The following is a 20,362-nucleotide window of genomic DNA, read 5'->3' as shown; positions in this document are numbered from 1 at the left end:
ACGCGCACAAACCCCTTTACCAACTGGCATCCGGTGCACTTCGCATCAGAAGCGTGCACAGCACCGCAGAAACCATTTTTGATGCTTCAGTGGCCTCGTAGCGCCACCAAAAAAAAGGTGCTATCGAGCCCAATTTTTCCCCATCTGCGTCTGCAGAATATTCAACGGCACAGTGCATCACAACCAGCTTTACTGCTCTTGTCTTCTGATGTTTCATACATAAGCACTTTCGAGCAAGCGTCCCTGGAATGGTCACCGGGACGGCTTCCTGTCCCCTCCCTAACTGAGAGTGTTACATCAATGTTACCATTCAATCCTGCTGGCCTAGATGAGATCGATAAGTTCCGCACGGATTGGGAATAGAACATGGGCCCTTCCAAATTTACCAATTGACTTTCAAGTTGAGGCCATCAGCAGCACTGTCCAACGTATCTTATTTTGGAAGAACTATGAATTTTCACTGTGTAGTTTAACATATTTTAAGCATAATTAATTTTCAAAATATATAATTGTGTTAGGTTTACAGAAAGGTAATGATATTACACTTGGAGGGAAAAACAATTATAAATCTTGAAAGGAGCAGTTAGAATATAATACGCAGATAAGCCTTAAAGCCCTGGTATGTGTTCCTGCTGTTCTTCAGTAACTGAAGCAATGCCCCTTTCTCTTTTCAGGCTGTGTTGAAACTGAAGAAGCCGATATCTTTTTCCTAGTTGATGGATCAGGCAGTATACAACCTGAGAACTTCAAGGACATGAAAAGATTCCTGACAGAGGTAGTGAAGGTATTCAGTATTGGTGCAGACCAGGTTCGTGTTGGGGTTGTCCAGTACGCAACTCATCCACAAACTGAATTTGAAACTATTCAATATACCCGCAAAACGGGATTGGAGGGAGCAATTAAACGAATCGCTCAACTTGGAGGAGGCACTGAAACAGGCCGTGCGTTAACCTACATGAAGAATTTCATCAGTGAAGCAGAGAGGAGCCGGAAAACTAGAGTGCGGCGTTTCCTGATCACCATCACAGATGGACAGTCGCAGGATAATGTAACAAGTCCTGCTGCAGAACTACGGCAACAGGGGGTCATTGTCTTTGCTGTTGGTGTGGGAGACGCAAAAGAAAATGAACTTCAGCTCATTGCAGGTGCTGATGAAAGAGTCTTTTACACGGACAACTTTGATGCTTTGACACATATGAAAAGCAGCATTGTACGGGCTATCTGTTCAGAGGAAGGTAAGGAATAAAATTCACTCTAATCAATGTGTTCTTCCAAATCAAAAGCTAATGCCAAGCATGACGTTCTCATTAATATTGTGAAGACTGTCAGTAATGGTTCTTACTGGATCATTTCTCACTGTGATGGTAATGAGTTAGCAATAGGACATTTCTCACTGTGATGGTAATGAGTTAGCAATAAGACATTTCTCACTGTGATGGTAATGAGTTGGCAGTGGGATGTTTCTCACTATGATGGTAATGAGTTATGGATGGATCATTTCTCACTATGATGATAAGGAGTTAGCAGTGCAGTCTTCAAGGTGAAAGTACAGAGTGTGAATGCACCTTGCCTGCCAATCATGAAGCTCGTTCAACTCAAGTGTTAGTGAGAATTCATTAATGGAGGTGCAGGTTTGAATCTAAGACCGAATCTAATATCTTCTAAGCATGTGAGGATTATGTAAGGAATGTTTGTAGTGAAAGGACCAGGATGTAAAGGGTCTTGTGCTTGCTCAGGGAGATTCAGGAAAGTAAGACATGGGCCCCGATATTAACAGGGGAAAAGCGCTGGTTCTGGGAGGTTCCGATATCACGTGGGAAACCCAAAAATAAGTTCAGCGCTTCTGTCTGTGACTTTTTAACTCAGCCACCTCATTAGCATTTTACTTCTGGGTTCGGCGTCCAATCCCCGGCAGCGATACGGCACTGCATGATGCAGTCTCAACCCCAATATTTAAAAGGCCAATCTGAAGATGGAATTTGAGGAGTTGGAGCTGGAAACAAGAGGAGAGGAAGTTTAAGAATGAATACGAAATGGCCCAAAGCTACACCACGTTTCGATGATGCCTCCCTTGATGTGCAGCTGGGGTCAGTGAGGAGCCATAGACAGATACTCATCCCTAGCAGTGGGAGGAAGAAAGCTGTTGGTGACACCAAGAAGGCGTGGCTGGAGGTGGCCTAGGAGGTGAGCAGCAGGTGCGTAGTGCCATGTTCATGGATTCAATGCTGGAGGCACTTTAATGACCTAACCAGGGCAGAAAAGGTGAGTACAGTTGCACATTCACCTACATCCTGCTGTGCGCATCACCTCAACCCCCTCACTCTGCTTTCTCAAGTTTAGTCCATCACATAACTCCTCACAACCACTTGCTTGAAGGTGCAACCATCCCTCTTAGTCTATGCACTTCCTCACATTCTCATCTATCCATCCACCACTCCCACTCACCCTTTTCCTTATGCAATTTCATGCCTCTCTCTGATATTTACCCTCACCAAATGGATTCCATCCATTGGGTGAACACATGCCATTACACTCACTCATAGGTCTGTTCTTGCCCTCGTTGCAGGAGAAGAGAGTACAGAACACGAGGGCGAGGGAAAGAACTGGAGGTGGGCCTCCACAGATTTGCCAGCTCACAAGTGCGGAGCAAGAGGCACTGGAGCTAAATGAGTTTCGGCATCCCTGGCTGTTGGAGAGGGGGAGAGGGGGAGCTCCCAGCTCCCTGGTGATACAATTAAATATCAACGACCCACATGTCATACGGCACTCAGTCATGCTGATTTGATGTCAACAGCGAGTGAAAGATGATCATTTTCATAATAAGTTGCAACATTCTTACCTTGCCAGTACTAATTCATGTCTTTTACCTTCGCCAGGGCCTTCATGATGCAACAGAAGTCGATGGAGGTTGTGGATGATGAATCGTCAGAGGAGCTGAATCCTTCCGAGGGTGCACTGTTACACGACTCATGCATATCATGTACCAACGCAGCTACGTGCACTTTGGTGGGATCACTTAGACAGATAGTTGGGTTTTCACCTGGTGGCTCATATTTCACAAGTGAACAAGAGCAGATGGTGGTGGCAGGGACAGCAGTGTTGAGTCCGTGCCGGCCCTCTCCAAGCTTTGCTCAGCTGGACACAGAAACTGTATCCCGGGGGCAGTCAATGAAAAGGAGAATCATTGAGCAGCAGCAGAGAATGTGCGATGCACTGTCAATCTTTCCAAGCACACTAACAATGATTGCAGAGAGAATGGAGGAGTCCGCCTCAAGCATGAGTGGGTTGATGTCACAGGGCATTGCGATGATGTGCTCTTCCATGGATAGAGTGGCCAGCACCGTGGAACATCAAACGCTCCAATCAAATGAGTCCATGCACGCCTTGACCACGGCCATGCAGACGCTGGATGCCAACATGTCTGCCACCTTAAATAGGATGACATGCGTTAGCCTTGTCTTTACAGCGCTTCACTGATCTGCGCCAAAGTTTTCTCCAGCACAGTGATAGCAGTGAAATGTGGGTGGGCCATGAGACGGATGATGGCAAACGGTGACATGGAAGTGGGTGTGGTGTATGTGCCTTTAAGAGCCCCTGTGTACTGTAATGCCGGTAGTGGCCACTCGGGCTATATAAGCCTGTATAGTGTCTTGTGTCTGTTAGTTCACCTCCAGACTTTGTCCAGTAAACACCTGTAAACCAACTCCTGCATTCCGTGTCTTCATTAACACACGGACACAACAGTGGCGACGAATTGGAAACGGACTTACCTGCAATTCGGCAGCACCTCAAGGAGATCGATTCCTCAGACGAAGGAAGAAGAAAAGAAAAAAAAAAGAAAAAACTGTGGTTTCACCAGCTAGCCGGGCTGGTGGCAGGTACTGCAATAATCCTTCCTGGGCAGCGGGCTGGGGCTCGATCGGCTGGCTCTACAGTGGGGCCAAGCAGTGAAGGCGCAGGCAAACAGAGACGAAGGGTGGAGCACTCGGGAGACGGCCAGCTCTGCAAAGCAGGTCGGCGTTCGGACGCGGAGGGAGGGGAAAGTCCCAGAGAGTCCAGCAGGAACAAGTCTCCGACTATTAAAAATATTTGTATAATTAAAACCGCAGAGAACAGCGTTGTCAGCAGCAACAGCGGCGGGAAAGCGCGGGAGGCGCAATTGTTTTTTCAGCAAGGAGGAAGGGAAAGCGCGGGAGGCGCCATTTTTCTTTCAGGATGCCTAAGACTGGCAATATTACTGCTTTCGATGGTGATGTGGAGGATTGGACCACATATGTAGAAAGAGTGGAGGTATATTGCACAGCAAATGAAATAGAGGATGATAAAAAAGCATCGATACTCCTGAATCTAATGGGCGCAAAGACATACGGGCTGTTACGAAACTTAATCACTCCAGCCAAACCGATGGACAAGAATTTTAAGGAAATTGTTGATACCCTACAGGAGCACTTAAACCCAACACCGCTGCTGATAGCGGAACGGTTCAAATTCTTCAGGAGGAATCAGCACAAGAATGAAAGTAACGCTGATTACCTCACCAAATTAAGGAAGCTATCAAAGCACTGTCAATTCGGAGCAGGACTGGCAGATTCTCTTCGAGACAAATTCGTCTGCGGTCTCCTAAGTGAAGGAACACAGAAAAGGCTACTTTCTGAGAAAGATTTAACACTGGACAAGGCTTTCAGTATGGCTGTATCATACGAAGCAGCAGCGAGAGGAGCTGCAGAGATACAGCACAAGCCACAGGATTTCGGCACCCATGAAATGACACAGGGTTTTGAGAGATGTTATCGGTGCGGCAGATCCACCCATGACCAGAGGGACTGCTGGTTCAAGGACAAAGCATGCAGGCAATGCGGAAAGATGGGACACATTGCACGTGTATGCCGATCTGGAAAAAAAAAATCCACTGACAAAAAAAAAATCAATAAAGAAAAGTACAAAAAGGTACAAATGATGACGGACAGTAGCTCCAAAGACCAGAAGAGCAATAGCGACTCCGGAAACAAGAGACTAAGCTGTCTCAAATTACATAATGTAATTGCCAAAGAAGATTACCAGACCATTTGGGTTACCCTCACGATAGCAGGGTCCCCAGTTAAAATGGAGCTAGATACAGGATCAGCTCTGACCGTCATAAGTCGACGGGATTACGAGCGGCTATTTCCGCACATACCCTTGAAAGACACATCCATTATCTTAAAAACATATACGGGGCAGAAAGTATACCCCAGAGGGAAAATAAGGGTGCCTGTTGTATACAACGGCAAGGAAATACAGAAGTTGTATTTATACGTTCTGCAAAATGGTGGTCCACTGCTGTTGGGACGTGAATGGATCAGAAAGATACGTTTAGACTGGCACTCCATTCAGGCACTGACGGTGACCAGTAAGAAAAAAAATGATGATGACGTCATACCTGAACGATTGAAAGACATCTTGGCCAACGCCAAAGAAGTGTTCCAACAGGAACTAGGAACCTTGAAAGGCATCACCGCCTCAATAAAGGTGGAAGATGCAGCAATTCCCAAGTTTTTTAAGGCAAGGCCGGTGCTATACGCAATTCGTCCAGCAGGCGAGGCAGAGCTGGAGAATTTGGAAAGGACAGGCGTGTTATCCAAGATAGATTGGAGCGAATGGGCAACACCCATCGTCCCGGTCATGAAGAAAACTTTGAATAATGATAAATCTGAAGAACAGAGAAAAATTCGCATCTGTGGGGACTTCAAGGTGACTGTAAACCCGGTCCTTCACACGGTACAGTATCCTCTTCCGAGGATAGAAGATATTTTCGCCTCACTATCCGGAGGGAAACGTTTCACAAAAATTGACTTGGCACAGGCATATCTACAGATGGAGGTTGAGGAGGCCTCTAAAAGGTATCTCACAATAAACACACACAAAGGCCTGTACCAGTACAATCGACTGGTTTTCGGAGTAGCATCAGCTCCAGCTATCTGGCAAAGGGCTGTGGAACAAGTCCTGCAAGGAATTCCTGGGACTCAATGCTACCTAGACGACATCCTTGTAACAGGAGAAAACGACAACGAGCACCTTGCCAATTTGGAGCAGGTGCTCACTAGGCTGAGAGAACGGGGCCTACGAGCAAACCGCCCCAAGTGTGAATTTTTCCAGAAACAAATATCATATTGTGGCCACATAATTAACGAAGAAGGGTTGCATAAGTCCCCTGAAAAAATTGAAGCGGTCATAAAAGCCCCAGCACCTGAAAATGTCTCACAATTACAGTCGTTCCTGGGATTGATAAATTACTATCATAAATTTTTACCGAACTTGTCAACTGTTCTGCACCCTCTTAACAAACTACTACAAACGGGAGTAATTTGGGAATGGAGCGAAGACTGTAAACGTGCCTTCCATAAATGTAAAGGCTTGATCACGTCCAAGGAAGTTTTGGCTCATTACAACCCATCACTGCCAATCAGACTGGCGTGCGATGCATCCCCTTACGGCGTAGGAGCGGTATCGCATAGATTCCCTGATGGCTCGGAGCGGCCGATAGCTTTTGCGTCACGCTCATTGAACTCAGCTGAGCGTAACTATGCCCAGATCGACAGGGAAGCACTCAGCCTGGTATGGGGAGTGAAGAAATTCAACCATTACCTACATGGACAAAAATTTACCTTGTTGACTGACCATCAACCCCTCGTCTCCATATTCAACCCTAAAAAGGGCGTTCCCATTATGACAGCACAAAGGCTACAGAGGTGGTCCCTTTTCCTAGGGGCACACCGATATGACATAGAATACAAAGGATCAAAACAGCATGGAAATGCTGACGGTTTATCGCGTCTACCGTTACCAACGGTAGAAGAAGCACCTACAGTGGACCCAGTGGAAATGTTCCACTCTACCATAGTAGATTGTCTACCAGTAACAAATGCTGCCATTGAAAAGGAAACGAGAAATGACCCGACTCTCTCACGAGTTTACGATTTAACGGTGAAGGGATGGCCAGCACATGGCGAACCACTGTTGCCAGCAAAGAAGAGAACAGCTGTCAGTGTGCCGAGGAACCTTGATGTGTGGTGATTCCACCCAAACTCCAGGATAAAGTGCTAAAGGAGCTTCACGAGGGGCATCTGGGTGGAGTGAAAATGAAGAACCTAGCCAGAGCGTTTGTGTGGTGGCCAGGTATCGATGGAGACATCGAAGAAATGACCAAGGGCTGTCTAGGATGCCAGAAGGCCCAAAACGCCCCACCACAAGCCCCTCTACATCCATGGGAATGGCCCTCATCTCCATGGCAAAGGGTACACATCGACTTTGCTGGTCCATTTATGGACTCAATATTCTTAATCGCGGTTGACGCACACTCCAAGTGGCCGGAGGTAATAAAGATGTCCTCCACCACCACGGAAAAAACTATCACAGTATTAAGGACCATATTTGCCAGGAATGGGCTGCCTGAACAGATCTGTTCTGATAATGGACCACAATTTGTGTCCGAAGAATTCAGAAAGTTCTTAAAAAACAATGGGGTTAAGCACTATACATCCGCCCCATACCATCCCGCCACCAATGGATTGGCTGAAAGGTTTGTCCAGACCTTCAAGAAGACCATAAAGGCTATGGGTAATGAAGACATCAATCTACAGCATAAGGTAGATAACTTCTTGTTTGCCTACAGGAATGCAACACATATGGTTACAAACCAAACTCCCGCCATGATGTTTTTCAATAGAAGACTAAGATGCCGGCTGGATTTGATCAAGCCAAACATCAGAAGGGACGTAGAGAACCGGCAATTTCAAGGCATGAATGAAAAGCCAACTAGAACCTTCCAGATAGGTCAACAAGTTTTGGCCCGGGACTACCGTACCGAGAAATGGCAGCCTGGAACTATTTGCACACGACTAGGACCACTGATGTACACCGTGGACATTGGAGAAAGCATAATAAGGCGCCATGCTGACCAGATCATAGAGTCATCCGAAAAGGGACAACCTACACCACCACTCTATACGCCTAATGATGAAGTAGAGATACCCATAGCATCTACCTCCGATCTGGTGATACTGGAACCAGATGAACCCGACACTGGCATTCAAGCTGAATCGACCTTACCAAGAGAACCTACTACACCACTGAAAACTACTACACCACCGGAAACTACTACACCACCGAGGCGTTATCCGGACCGAGTCAGGAAGCCTCCAGAGAGACTGACTTATAATTGATTAACTGCAGCAAATGTTTAGATTATTGTTCTTGTACACATGTTAATAACAATTACTTAAAGTGTTATGTACTGGTTGTCTAAAAGGGGAGGAATTGTGGTGTATGTGCCTTTAAGAGCCCCTGTGTACTGTAATGCCGGTAGTGGCCACTCGGGCTATATAAGCCTGTATAGTGTCTTGTGTCTGTTAGTTCACCTCCAGATTTTGTCCAGTAAACACCTGTAAACCAACTCCTGCATTCCGTGTCTTCATTAACACACGGACACAACAGTGGGGACTCCACTCAAAGCGCTTCCGATTCTCACCCATTGTCCATCTCCTCCAGTCAGCAGCTGACATGCTTCCTCATCTCCCTATGGCTGAGTCTGCCCCTGCACAGGTGCAGGTGGCGCAGTCTTTAGCAGGGACCTCATTTGGTCCAAAACCCAGAGGTCGGCGGCCAAGAGCATCTCAGCAGTCAGAGCAGGGATCTGAGCAGCCTGCCTCTATCTCTGCTGAAGCCACAGAGGCTGCACTACATAGGAGCGGGATGAAAAGGAAGTGGAAAGCTTTGTAGTTGCACAAGGGTATGCACATGGGTATATGATGATGGCCCAGAAATTCGGGTCTCCACGGGTGAGTACGCATGGGGTACTCACACATAGGCCCGATGGAAGTGCCGGTTTCCTGCATGCACTGCGCATGCGCGGGAATCCGGCACTTCCGTTCCTCTGAACGAAGAGGTTCAGAGGTCGAACGCGTGCGCGGGGGAGGCTGCACGTGCGCATCGAACTTCGTTTTTTTTTACAGGTTTTCCCGGGAGGGTAAGCCTGCAGGATTTAGAAATATAAAAAGCAGGCGTAAGGCCTGCTTTTTACAAGGTAAGTGATGAATTAATTAAAATTAAAACATTTTTTCCACAGGTTTATTATTTTTAAATACTTTAAAGCAAGGTAAGTTTATTTTTAGCCCAGTTAGAAAATAAAATTATTTTTTTCAAAAATTTAAATTATTGTTTAAAATAGTTATTTCATGTAATTTATAGTTTATTTAAAAAATGTGATGTTTTAAAAAAAATTATTTGAAGATTTAGTGCTATTTTGGGGCCGTAGTATTTATAAGTCTTGACAGCACTTCCTGTCAGACTTATGAATGGAGCATTCCCTGCTCCGATTGGCTGCCCATGGCCCACATGATCCCAGGGGACGCATCGAACTAACTACGCCCCTGGGATACGCAAGCACTGCGTGCCGGCAGCTGGAGCAGGCTCCAGATCGGAATTCCACGGGAGCCCACAGCTCAACGGCCGGCGCGCAAGGTAAGTGCAGATCGGGGGCTTGCACCCGCGGGAAGCCCCCGACCCAAATTTCTGGGCCAATGTTGCTAAGTTTCTGCTGTTTAGCCTTGCCCATTCTTGGTTGCTGGGTGACAAGTCACCTTTTAACTTGTTTGATGATGAATGGGAAGACATGAATTGACGGTGATCAATGGGAGGAATGTGCAAAGCATGGTTGGTTGTTTTCACGACTGCTTTGTGTCAGTGGAATTGAGGGGGGGAGGGCAGGAAGAGTGGCCCTTTCATGTGCTTGTGACATGGGTCCACTGGTGCAACCTAAGTGAACCTGGCAATAACAAGGGCAAGCCTGGCATCCCGGACAGCAATTTGAGCAGCTGGTGGCTCATTGCCCTCATCACCTTTCTCATCCCCATCCTATTCCTCCTCAGAATCGTCCGACGAGGATCTGAGCTCTGCGCCTTGTTCCTCCTGCAGGCCCAAAACTTCTTGTGCAGCAAACTGCAAGCATTCTGGACACTCTGGCTGGTGCATACTGAAAGGCGCCTTCAGATCTCTCTAGGCACCTGAAGCACATCTCCAGCATGTCGATGGCTTGTTCAATCACACATCTGATGGTCATATGGCATTCATTTATAGCGCTGTTGGGCTTCATTGGTCGGGTTTCTGATGGGCAAGTTTGAAGTGGGTATCTCTTGTCTTCTAGTACCCACCCCTTAAGTCTGCTTGCAGGTTTGAAGACATCAGGGAGCTTGGAATGCCACAGGATGAAAGCATCATGGCAGCTCTCTGGGAATCATGTGCACAGCTGCCGAAGTATTTTTTTATGGTTTCATAATAGCCGCACATTGATGGAGTAAAAGCCCTTGTCATTGCCGAATAATCCTGGTTGAACTTGGGGTGCCCGGATTGACACTTGTGTGCAGTCAATGACGCCCTGCATCTGTGGGAAGCCAGCCAGAGACGCAAACCCTAGCGCTCACTCATTCTGACTGGCGCCATTGCAGGCAAAGTTCACATAATTTCTGGCCTTGACAAACAACCCATCAACAACAACAACAACAACTTGTATTTATATCGCTCCTTTGTCATAGCAAAATGTCCCAAGGTGCTGCACAGGAGTATTATAAGACCAAAATTTTGACACCGAGCCACATAAGGAGAAAATAGGGCAGGTGACCAAAAGCTTGGTCAAAGAAGTAGGCTTTAAGGAGCATCTTAAAGGAGGAAAGAGAGGTAGAGAGGCGACGAGGTTTAGGCAGGGAATTCCAGAGCTTATGGCCTAGGCAACAGAAGGCACGGTCACCAAAGGTTGAACGATTATAATCAGGGATGCTCAAGAGGGCAGAATTAGAGGAGTGCAGGTACCTTGGGGGGTTTTGGGGCTGAAGGAGATTACAGAGATAGGGAGCGGGCGAGGCCATGGAGGGATTTGAAAATAAGGCTGAGAATTTTTAACCGGAGGCGTTGCTTAACCGGGATCCAATGTAGGTCAGCGAGCACAGGAGTGATGGGTGAACGGGACTTGATACGAGTTAGGACACTGGCAGCCGAGTTTTGGATCACCTCAAGTTTACGTAGGGTAGAATGTAGGAGGCCAGCCAGGAGTGCGTTGGAATAGTCAAGTCTAGAGGTAACAAAGGCATGGATGGGGGTTTCAGCAGCGGATAAGCTGAGGCAAGGGTGGAGACGGGCGATGTTACAGAGGTGGAAATAGGTGGTCTTAGTTATGCTGTAGATATGTGGTCGGAAGCTCATTTCAGGGTCAAATATGACACCAAGGTTGCAAACTGTGGTTCAGCCTCAGACGGATGTTAGGGAGAGGGCTGGAGTTAGTTCCTAGGGAACGGAGTTTGTGACGTGAACCGAAAACAATGGCTTCGGTCTTCCCACTATTTAATTGGTGAAAATTTCTGCTCATCCAGAACTGGATGTCGGACAAGCAGTCTGACAATTTAGAGACCGTGGAGGGGTTGAGAAAAGTGGTTGTGAGGTAGGGCTGTACATGTGGAAACTGATGCTGTGTTTTCGAATGATGTCGCCAAGGGGCAGCATGTAGATGAGAAATAGGAGGGGGCCAAGGATAGATCCTTGGGGGACACCAGAGGTAATGATGAGGGAGCGGGAAGAGAAGCCATTGCAGGTGATTCTCTGGCTACGATTCGATAGATAAGAATGGAACGAGTGCAGTCCCACCTAGCTGGACGATAGTGGAGAGGCGTTGGAGAAGAATGGAGTGGTCAACCATGTCAAAGGCTGCAGACATGTGGCATAGTGGTTAGCACTGTTGCCTCACAGCGCCAGGGACCCGGGTTCGAATCCGGCCTCGGGTGACTGTCTGTGTGGAGTTTGCACATTCTCCCCGTGTTTGCGTGGGTTTTCTCCGGGTGCTCCGGTTTCCTCCCACAGTCCAAAGATGTGCGGGTTAGGTTGATTGGCTATGATAAATTGACCCTTAGTGTTAGGGGGATTAAATACGTGGGGTTACAGGGATAGGGTGGGATATGTGTTGGTGTAGGGGTTACGGGGATTGGGTGGGATATGTGTCGGTGCAGGCTCGATGGGCCGAAATGGCCTCTATCTGCACTGTGGGGTTTCTGTGTGATTTCTGTGACATGTCAAGAAGGACAAGGAGGGATAGTTTACCTTTGTCACAGTCACAAAGGATGTCATTTGTGACTTTGATGAGAGCCATTTCGGTACTGTGGCAGGGGCGGAAACCTGATTGGAGGGATTCAAACATGGAGTTGTAGGAAAGATGAGCATGGATTTGGGAGGCGACAACACGTTCAAGGACTTTGAAGAGGAAAGGGAGGTTGGAGATGGGGTGGTAGTTTGCAAGGACAGAGGGGTCAAGGGTTGGTTTTTTGAGGAGGGGGTGATGATGGCAGATCACCTGTCTTATGCATTTGTGGGCTGCCAACTGGACGATCCTGGCTATGTCTTCAGCAGAGCCCTGGAAGAATGCAGAGGCTAAAGATTTGAGGGCAGTGGTGACTTTGACCGCCACTGGTTGTGAGTCAGGGCCACTGATTTACAGTGATTGAAGAAGTCAAATTCCATTTTATTAAATGGTATTCTGTGATTTTTACCTGTGCTTTGGGGATTTAATTCCATGACTATCCATTACTGCGAAGATCATAAATGAATAGCCTTATTTTGTGAACTAAATAAAGATTTGAAATTTCTCCTCTATCTCTTCAAATTATTTTGTAAAACAACGATATTGATTTTATATTCTTTCATTTAGTTGGCTTAAATGCTACCGTCAAAGAAAGGGAAATTATGCACACTGCATATTCAGACTGTGAGATCTACTTCAGGTGACAGAGTCTTCACAATGGGGAAGATTATCAAGTCTAAGCCCAGGCTTTTGGAAGAGGCTGAGGTGTTCAAGTAAAAACTTAAATGACAGAATTAAAATACACAGAAAGATAATTCGATGGATAAACATAATCATGTTATTCTGACACAGCAGTTTAAAAAAAAAATTCTTACTCTGAAACCTTATTTTGGACTACCGAAATCTCAGTTACTGAAAAAAAGTGACACGTGAAATTTTTGTTTTCTAAAAGCATTTGAAGTAATTTGATTGGTTCATCAAACAACCGTGATGGTGAATTGTTTACACAGTTTTGCCATTATTGTAGGAATATAAGAACAGGAGTAGGCCATTCAGCCCCTCGAGCCTGATCCGCCATTCAATTAGATTGTGGCTGATCGATACCTCAGTTCCATTTACCCGCCTTGGCTCCATATCCCCTGATACCCTTACCTAACAAAAATCTATCCACCTCAGTCTTGAAAGCTCCAATTATCCCAGAATCTACATCTTTTTGGGGTAGAGAATTCCAGATTTCTACTGCACTTTGTGTGAAAAAGTGCTTCCTGCTTTCCTTCCTAAATGGCCGAGCTCTAATTTTAAGATTACCTCATTCATGATTCCCCCATCAGAGGAAATAGTTTCTCTGTATCTACCCTACCAAATCCTTTTACCATTGTAAACACCTTCATCAGATCACCCCGCAATCATCTATACTCAAGGGAATACAAGCAATTTTTATGCAACCTGTCCTTGAAATTTAACCCTCTAGGCCCTGGTATCATTATAAATGTTTACATAGGTAATTTTCATTATAAATATTGACATAAAATTGTTATAGGAAGTAATCTTTGTGGAGAGAAAGTGCACAGCATTTGCGATATATATGCGTGTGTGGATAAAATATATGTAATTGTTACTATGCTGTTTTATATAAACTTGTTGACACAGCATTTTAAAAACATTTATTGCGCTTTATTTTCCTTTAGCTTGCAGTCATTTCCACAAAGCTGACATCACCTTCCTGATTGATGGATCAGGGAGTATAAAGAAGGAAGACTTTCTGGCAATGAAGAAGTTCATCCATGCTTTTGTAGATAATTCCAATGTTGGATCAGATAAGGTTCAAATTGGGGTAATACAGTTTTCTACAGATCCAAAACTACAGTTCCAACTTAATAAACACTCTTTAAAAGCAGATCTGCACACAGCAATCGATAACATGCGACAGGTGGGAGGGGGGACAAACACAGGTCATGCGCTGAGATTTACAGCGGACTACTTTGACGAAGCTATAGGGAGTCGACCTGATAGCCCACAATACCTCATAGTGGTGACTGATGGAAAATCGCAGGATGAGGTCTTTCAACCAGCTGTAGCCATAAGGGATAAAGGAGTCTCTGTGTTCGCTGTGGGTGTTTTCAACGCTAACCACACTCAGCTTCTGGAAATTGGAGGATCCCAGGATAAAGTTTACTATGTCAAAAACTTTGATCTGCTGGAAGAAACAGAAAAGCAAATTTCATGGGAGATTTGCAGCCCACTTAAAGGTGGGTAAAAGTTTTTTCTGCATTTCCTGACATAGTTCCATGAATCTGCTGACGCTATCTTCAAATAAGCAACTTGGTATAAAGCAAACAAAAGAATAACTTGCTCAGATAAAACTTGACACAATAGGATGTCATGTTATCAGATGTGAAATGCCCAGAAGCTATTAAAACATAGAAACATAGAAATATAGAAGATAGGAGCAGGCAGGACTGGACAGACTAGATGCAGGGAGGATGTTCCCGATGGTCGGGGAGTCCAGAACCAGGGGACGCAATCTAAGGATAGGTAGGCCATTTAGGACAGAAATGAGGAGGAATTTCTTCACCCAGAGAGTGGTGAACCTGTGGAACTCTTTACCACAGAAGGCGGTGGAGGCCAGTTCATTAAATATATTCAAGAAGGAGTTGGATATATTTCTTAAGGCTAAAGGGATCAAGGGGTATGGGGAGAAAGCAGGGACCGGGTACTGAATTTGGATGATCAGCCATGATCGCATTGAATGGTGGAGCAGGCTTGAGGGGCCGAATGGCCTACTCCTGCTCCTATCTTCTATGTTTCTCCCCATACCCCTTGATCCCTTTAGCATTAAGAAATATATCCAACTCCTTCTTGAATATATTTAATGTATTGGCCTCTACTGCCTTCTGTGGTAGAGAATTCCACAGGTTCACCACTCTGGGTGAAGAAATTCCTCCTCATCTCTGTCCTAAATGGCTTACCACTTATCCTTAGACTGTGACCCCTGGTTCTGGACTCCCCGACCATCGGGAACATCCTCCCTGCATCTAGTCTGTCCAGTCCTGCCAGAATTTTATAAGTTTCAATGAGATCCCCCCTCATTCTTCTAAACTCCAGCAAGTACAAGCCCAATCGTCCCAATCTCTCCTCATACGTCATTCCTGCCATCCCACGTATCAGCCTGGTGAATCTTCGCTGAACTCGTTCCATGGCAAGAATATCCTTCCTCAGATAAGGCGACCAAAACTGCACACAATACTCAAGATGTGGTCTCACCAAGGCCCTGGAGAACTGCAGCAAGACATCCTTGTTCCTGTACTCAAACCCTCTCGCTATGAAGGCCAACATACCATTTGCCTTCTTAACTGCCTGCTGCACCTGCATGCTTACCTTCAGCGACTGGTGCACAAGGACACCCAGGTCTCGTTGCACTTCCCCTTCTCCCAATCTATTGCCATTCAGATAATAATCTACCTTCCTGTTTTTGCCACCAAAGTGGATAACCTCGCATTTATCCATGTTATGTTGCATCTGCCATGCTTCTGCCCAATCACCCAACCTGTCCAAATCATCCTGGAGTTTCTCGGCATCCTCCTCACAGCACACACGCCCACCCAGCTTTGTGTTGTCTGCAAATTTGGAGATATTACATCTAGTTCCCTTGTCTAGATCATTAATATATATTGTGAATAGCTGGGGTCCAAGGACCAATCCCTGCAGTACCCCACTAGTCACTGCCTGCCACTCGGAAAAAGACCTGTTTATTCCAACTCTTTGCTTTCTATCTGCCAACCAGTTCTCTATCCAAGTCAATACCTTTACCCCAATCCCATGTGCCTTAACTTTACATGCTAATCTCTTATGTGGGACCTTATCGAAAGCCTTCTGAAAGTCCAAATACACCACATCCACTGGTTCTCCCTTATCTATTTTACTAGTTACATCCTCAAAAAATTCCAGTAGATTAGTCATGCACGATTTACCTTTTGTAAATCCATGTTGACTTTGTCCGATCCTGTCCCTGTTTTCCAAGTGCTCTGCTATTACATCTTTTATAATGGACTCTAGCATCATTCCCATTACTGATGTCAGGCTTACCAGTCTGTAATTCCCCGTTTTCTCTCTACCACCTTTTTTGAATAGTGGGGTAACATTAGCTACACTCCAATCCATGGGTACTGTTCCAGATTCCATCGAATGTTGGAAGATGATCAGCAATACCTCTATTAATTCTAGGGCCACTTCCTGAAGTACCCTAGGATGTAGATTATCAGGCCCTGAGGATTTATTGGCCTTCAATCCCATCAATTTCCCTAACACCATTTCCCTACAAATACTGATTTCTTTCAGTTCCCCCCTTTCATCAGACCCTATGTTCCCCAACATCTCTGGGGAGTTATTTGTGTCCTCCTTTGTGAAGACAGAACCAAAATATGAATTTAATTGGTCTGCCATTTCTTTGTTCCCCCTTATAAATTCCCCTGATTCTGACTGCAAGGGACCTACGCTTGACTTCACCAATCTTTTTCTCTTCACATATCTATAAAAGCTTTTACAGTCAGTTTCTATGTTCACTGCAAGCTTACTCTCATATTCTATTTTCCCTTTCTTAATTAATCCCTTTGTCCTCCTTTGTCGAATCCTGAACTGCTCTCAATCCTCTGGATTACTGCTTTTTCTGGCCAATTTATATGTCCTCTCCTTGGATCTTATGCTTTCCCTAATTTCCCTCGTTAGCCACGGTTGAGTCACCTTTTTTGTTTTATTTTTATGCCAAACTGGGATGAACAAATTCTGTAGTTCATCCATGCGGTCTTTGCATATTTGCCATTGCCTATCCACCGTAAACCCTTTGAGTGACATTCCCCAATCAATCCTACGCAACTCGCGCCTCAGACCATCGTAGTTTCCTTTATTTAAATTCAGGACCCTAGTCTCTGAGTCAACTACTTCATTCTCCATCTTAATGAAGAATTCGATCATATTATGATCGCTCCGACCCAAGGGGCCTCGTACAACAAGATTGCTAATTAATCCTTTCTCGTTACATAATACCCAGTCTAAGATGGCCTGATCTCTGGTTGGTTCCTCGACATATTGGTTCAGGAAACCATCCCTTAAACACTCCAGGAATTCCTCCTCCATAGTATTGTTACTAATTTGGTTAGCCCAATCTATATGTAGATTAAAGTCACCCATGATGACTGCTGTGCCCTTATTGCACGCTTCTCTAATTTCCCTTTTAATGCCATCCCCAACCTCCGCATTACTGTTTGGAGGTCTATATACCACTCCCACTAACGTTTTCTGCCCCTTGGTATTTCTCAGTTCTACCCATACAGATTCCACATCATCAGAGCTAATATCCTTCCTTACAGTTGTGTTAATCCCTTCTTTAACCTGCAATGCTACCCCACCTCACTTTCCTTTTTGTCTATCTTTCCTGAATATTGAATACCCCTGGATGTTGAGTTCCCAGCCTTGGCCACCCTGGAGCCATGTTTCCGTAATCCCAATCAAATCATATTTGTTTACATCTATTTGCGCAGCTAATTCATCCACCTTATTATGAATGCTCCTCGCATTAAGACACAAAGCCTTCAGGCTTGTTTTTTTAACGCTCTTAGACCTATTAGAATTATTATTTACTGTGGCCATGTTTGATTTAAACTGTTGATTTCTCTGACTGCCACTTTTGTTTTTCTCCTTCCTATCTTTTGCTTTTATCCTTGTTTCCCTTTCCTCTGTCCCTCTGCTCAGGTTCCCAACCCCCTGCCATTTTAGTTTAAACCCTCCCCCAGAGCACGAGCAAACACTCCCCCTAGGACATCGGTCCCGGCCCTGCCCAGGTGCAAACTGTCCGGTTTGAACTGGTCCCACCTCCCCCAGAACCGGTTCCAATTTCCCAGGAATTTGAATCACTCCCCCTGGCACCATTCCTCTAACCACGTATTCATCTGAAATATCCTTCTATTTCTACTCTGACTAGCATGTGGCACTGGTAGCAATCCTGAGATTAGTACCTTTGAGGACCTATTTTTTAGTTTACCTCCTAACTCCCTATATTCAGCTTTTAGGACCTCATCCTGTTTTTTACCTATATCGTTGGTACCTATATGCACCACGCCGACATATATTAAAGTAGCCAATAGAAATGAACTACGGTAATTAACAGTGACATACCATCAAGGGTATGCTGCTCCATTTATTTCATGGTTCATTGGCCATAGGGCCCACTATTATGATTTTCAGCCCCTGTAATGCTACTGTACATTGGGTGTCGCCTCCTGATATTACAAGGGGCTGTGCCTGGAGCCTTGCTTCGCACTCTGTCTGAATGGTGCTCCACAATCCACCTTGGTACTGAAAGCCTACACCCCTGAAAGAAGGTCAAGCCCCATAGTCGGTTTGGAGTGTCAAATTCTCACCGTCCATGTAAAACAGGTGCTGCATGGGAGGCTCCTTTCCCTCGTTATGGGTCTTTGTTCTTAAAGCTGTACTGCTATTTTTCATATTTCATTTGTAGGGAATTATCATTGTGCTATTATCATACCTAGAATTATAGCACAGAAACAGGCCATTTGCTCTAACTGGCCTATGCCGGTGTTTATGCTCCACATGAGCCTCCTCTGACCCTACTTCATCTAACCCTATAAGCATATCCTTCTATTCCTTTCTCACTCATGTACTTACATGGCTTCCCCTTAAATGCATCTATGCTATTTGTCCAAACCACTCCATGAGGAAGCACGTTCCACATTCTCACCACTCTCTGGGTAAAGAGGTTTCTACAGAATTCCCTGTTGGATTTATTGTCTTATATTTATGACCCCCTAGTTTGGTCTCCCCACAGCTTCTCTATGTCTATCCTATCGAACCCTTTCATAATTTTAAAGGCCTCCATCTGGTCACCCCTCAGCTTTCTCTTTTCTAGAAAAAAGAGACACAGCCTGTTCAGTTTTTCCAGATAGTTATACCCGCTCAATTTTACATTGTGGCATAGGCCGATGGACCGAATGGCCTCGTTCCGTGCTGTATCATTCTATGATTATATTATAATATATTACATTAGCAACAGGTATCCTTTCTGTCTAGCCCTCTATATCAGAAGGCACACAGCACAATCCACTGTCTACGAAACCATCAGTCTTCAGTGATTGTAACTATTCGGGCATATCACCTGGTCAGATGAAGTCTTTGATGTGAAGAGAGCCCTACAGGCATCTCAGTCAATGCTCCCTCCAGACTAGCATAGACCTTGAGCCACTTAGACCCCCGCAGTCACGCAGGACCTCAAGAAAGCTCAACACTAGCTTCCACTTTGCATGGCACCAGGTGCAAGACTGGAAATGTCACACCCACACTGCTACTGGTGGAGTAGGCCATCAGCAGTAGTGCTGGCAATAGTGTTTCTCTGGATTTACAGGACCCTCCACCAGAGTAACAGCAGGTGTGGCAAGGAATTTCAGCCCTTTGTTTCCTTGGACATCGCATGACATTCATTGGTTGTTCTTTTCTTATTTTTGCAGATTGCAAAAGGACCGAAAAGGCAGACATTGTATTTGTAATAGATGGATCAGGCACCATTCTCGAACATCATTTTGAAAGCATGAGAAAGTTTATGGTGACCCTGGTGAACCAGACCAATGTTGCCACAGACAGAGTTCGGTTTGGAGCTATGTTGTTTGATGACAAACCCAAAACCATATTTTATCTCAATAAACTGAGAACTAAAGCTGATGTGCGAAAGGAAATAATGCAATTACAATACGAAGGGGGAGGCACTAACACAGTCGATGCCCTTAAACATGCGAGAACCCTTCTGAGTAGAACAAATGGTGGACGAAAGGAAGATGGAGTGCCTCAGTTCTTAATAGTCATTACTGACGGGAAAGCCACAGTGAAAGAAGGACTAAATGCTACAGCTGCAGCCATCAGAGACAGCAATGTTAATGTCTTTGCCATTGGTATAGCTGATGCCATTGAAGAAGAACTTCTGATGATTGCAGGATCAAAAGAGAATTGGTTTTACGTTAGCAATTTTACTCAATTGGCACATTTAGCCAACAAAATTTCTGGACTTATATGTAATAATACTAAACCAGGTGAGTTATTTGCAGTAAGACAATTGTCTATAATTTGGGGGAAGTTAAAGTTCAGCGTAAATTTGAAAGGATTAGTAAAACTCCATGGTGGGGTTAGGGGTTATGCTGTTGTTCAGGGAGGCTGAAGCAATAATGGTTGGTGTTTGAGATTGGGGTGGGTCTGGAATACAAC

General features: G+C 45.3%; 1 protein-coding gene across 1 annotated transcript in view; it reads left to right on the top strand.

The window, feature by feature from the left end:
• Window positions 1-20,362, top strand: part of LOC147117769 (collagen alpha-6(VI) chain-like) — a 133,348-nt gene that overhangs the window by 32,345 nt on the left and 80,641 nt on the right. Inside the window, exons 10-12 of the mRNA XM_085989394.1 lie at window positions 675-1,235; window positions 13,786-14,346; window positions 19,615-20,190. Of these exons, the coding sequence (XP_085845520.1) occupies window positions 675-1,235; window positions 13,786-14,346; window positions 19,615-20,190 (1,698 nt within the window). The remainder of the gene's footprint in view (window positions 1-674; window positions 1,236-13,785; window positions 14,347-19,614; window positions 20,191-20,362) is intronic.

This window comes from Somniosus microcephalus, chromosome 5 (assembly GCF_052327205.1).
Source record: "Somniosus microcephalus isolate GS21.2 chromosome 5, FLI_Smic_1.0, whole genome shotgun sequence".
Classification (NCBI taxonomy): Eukaryota; Metazoa; Chordata; class Chondrichthyes; order Squaliformes; family Somniosidae; genus Somniosus; species Somniosus microcephalus.
Note: the sequence above shows the minus strand (reverse complement) of the source record. Positions and strands in the feature narration are given on the sequence as shown.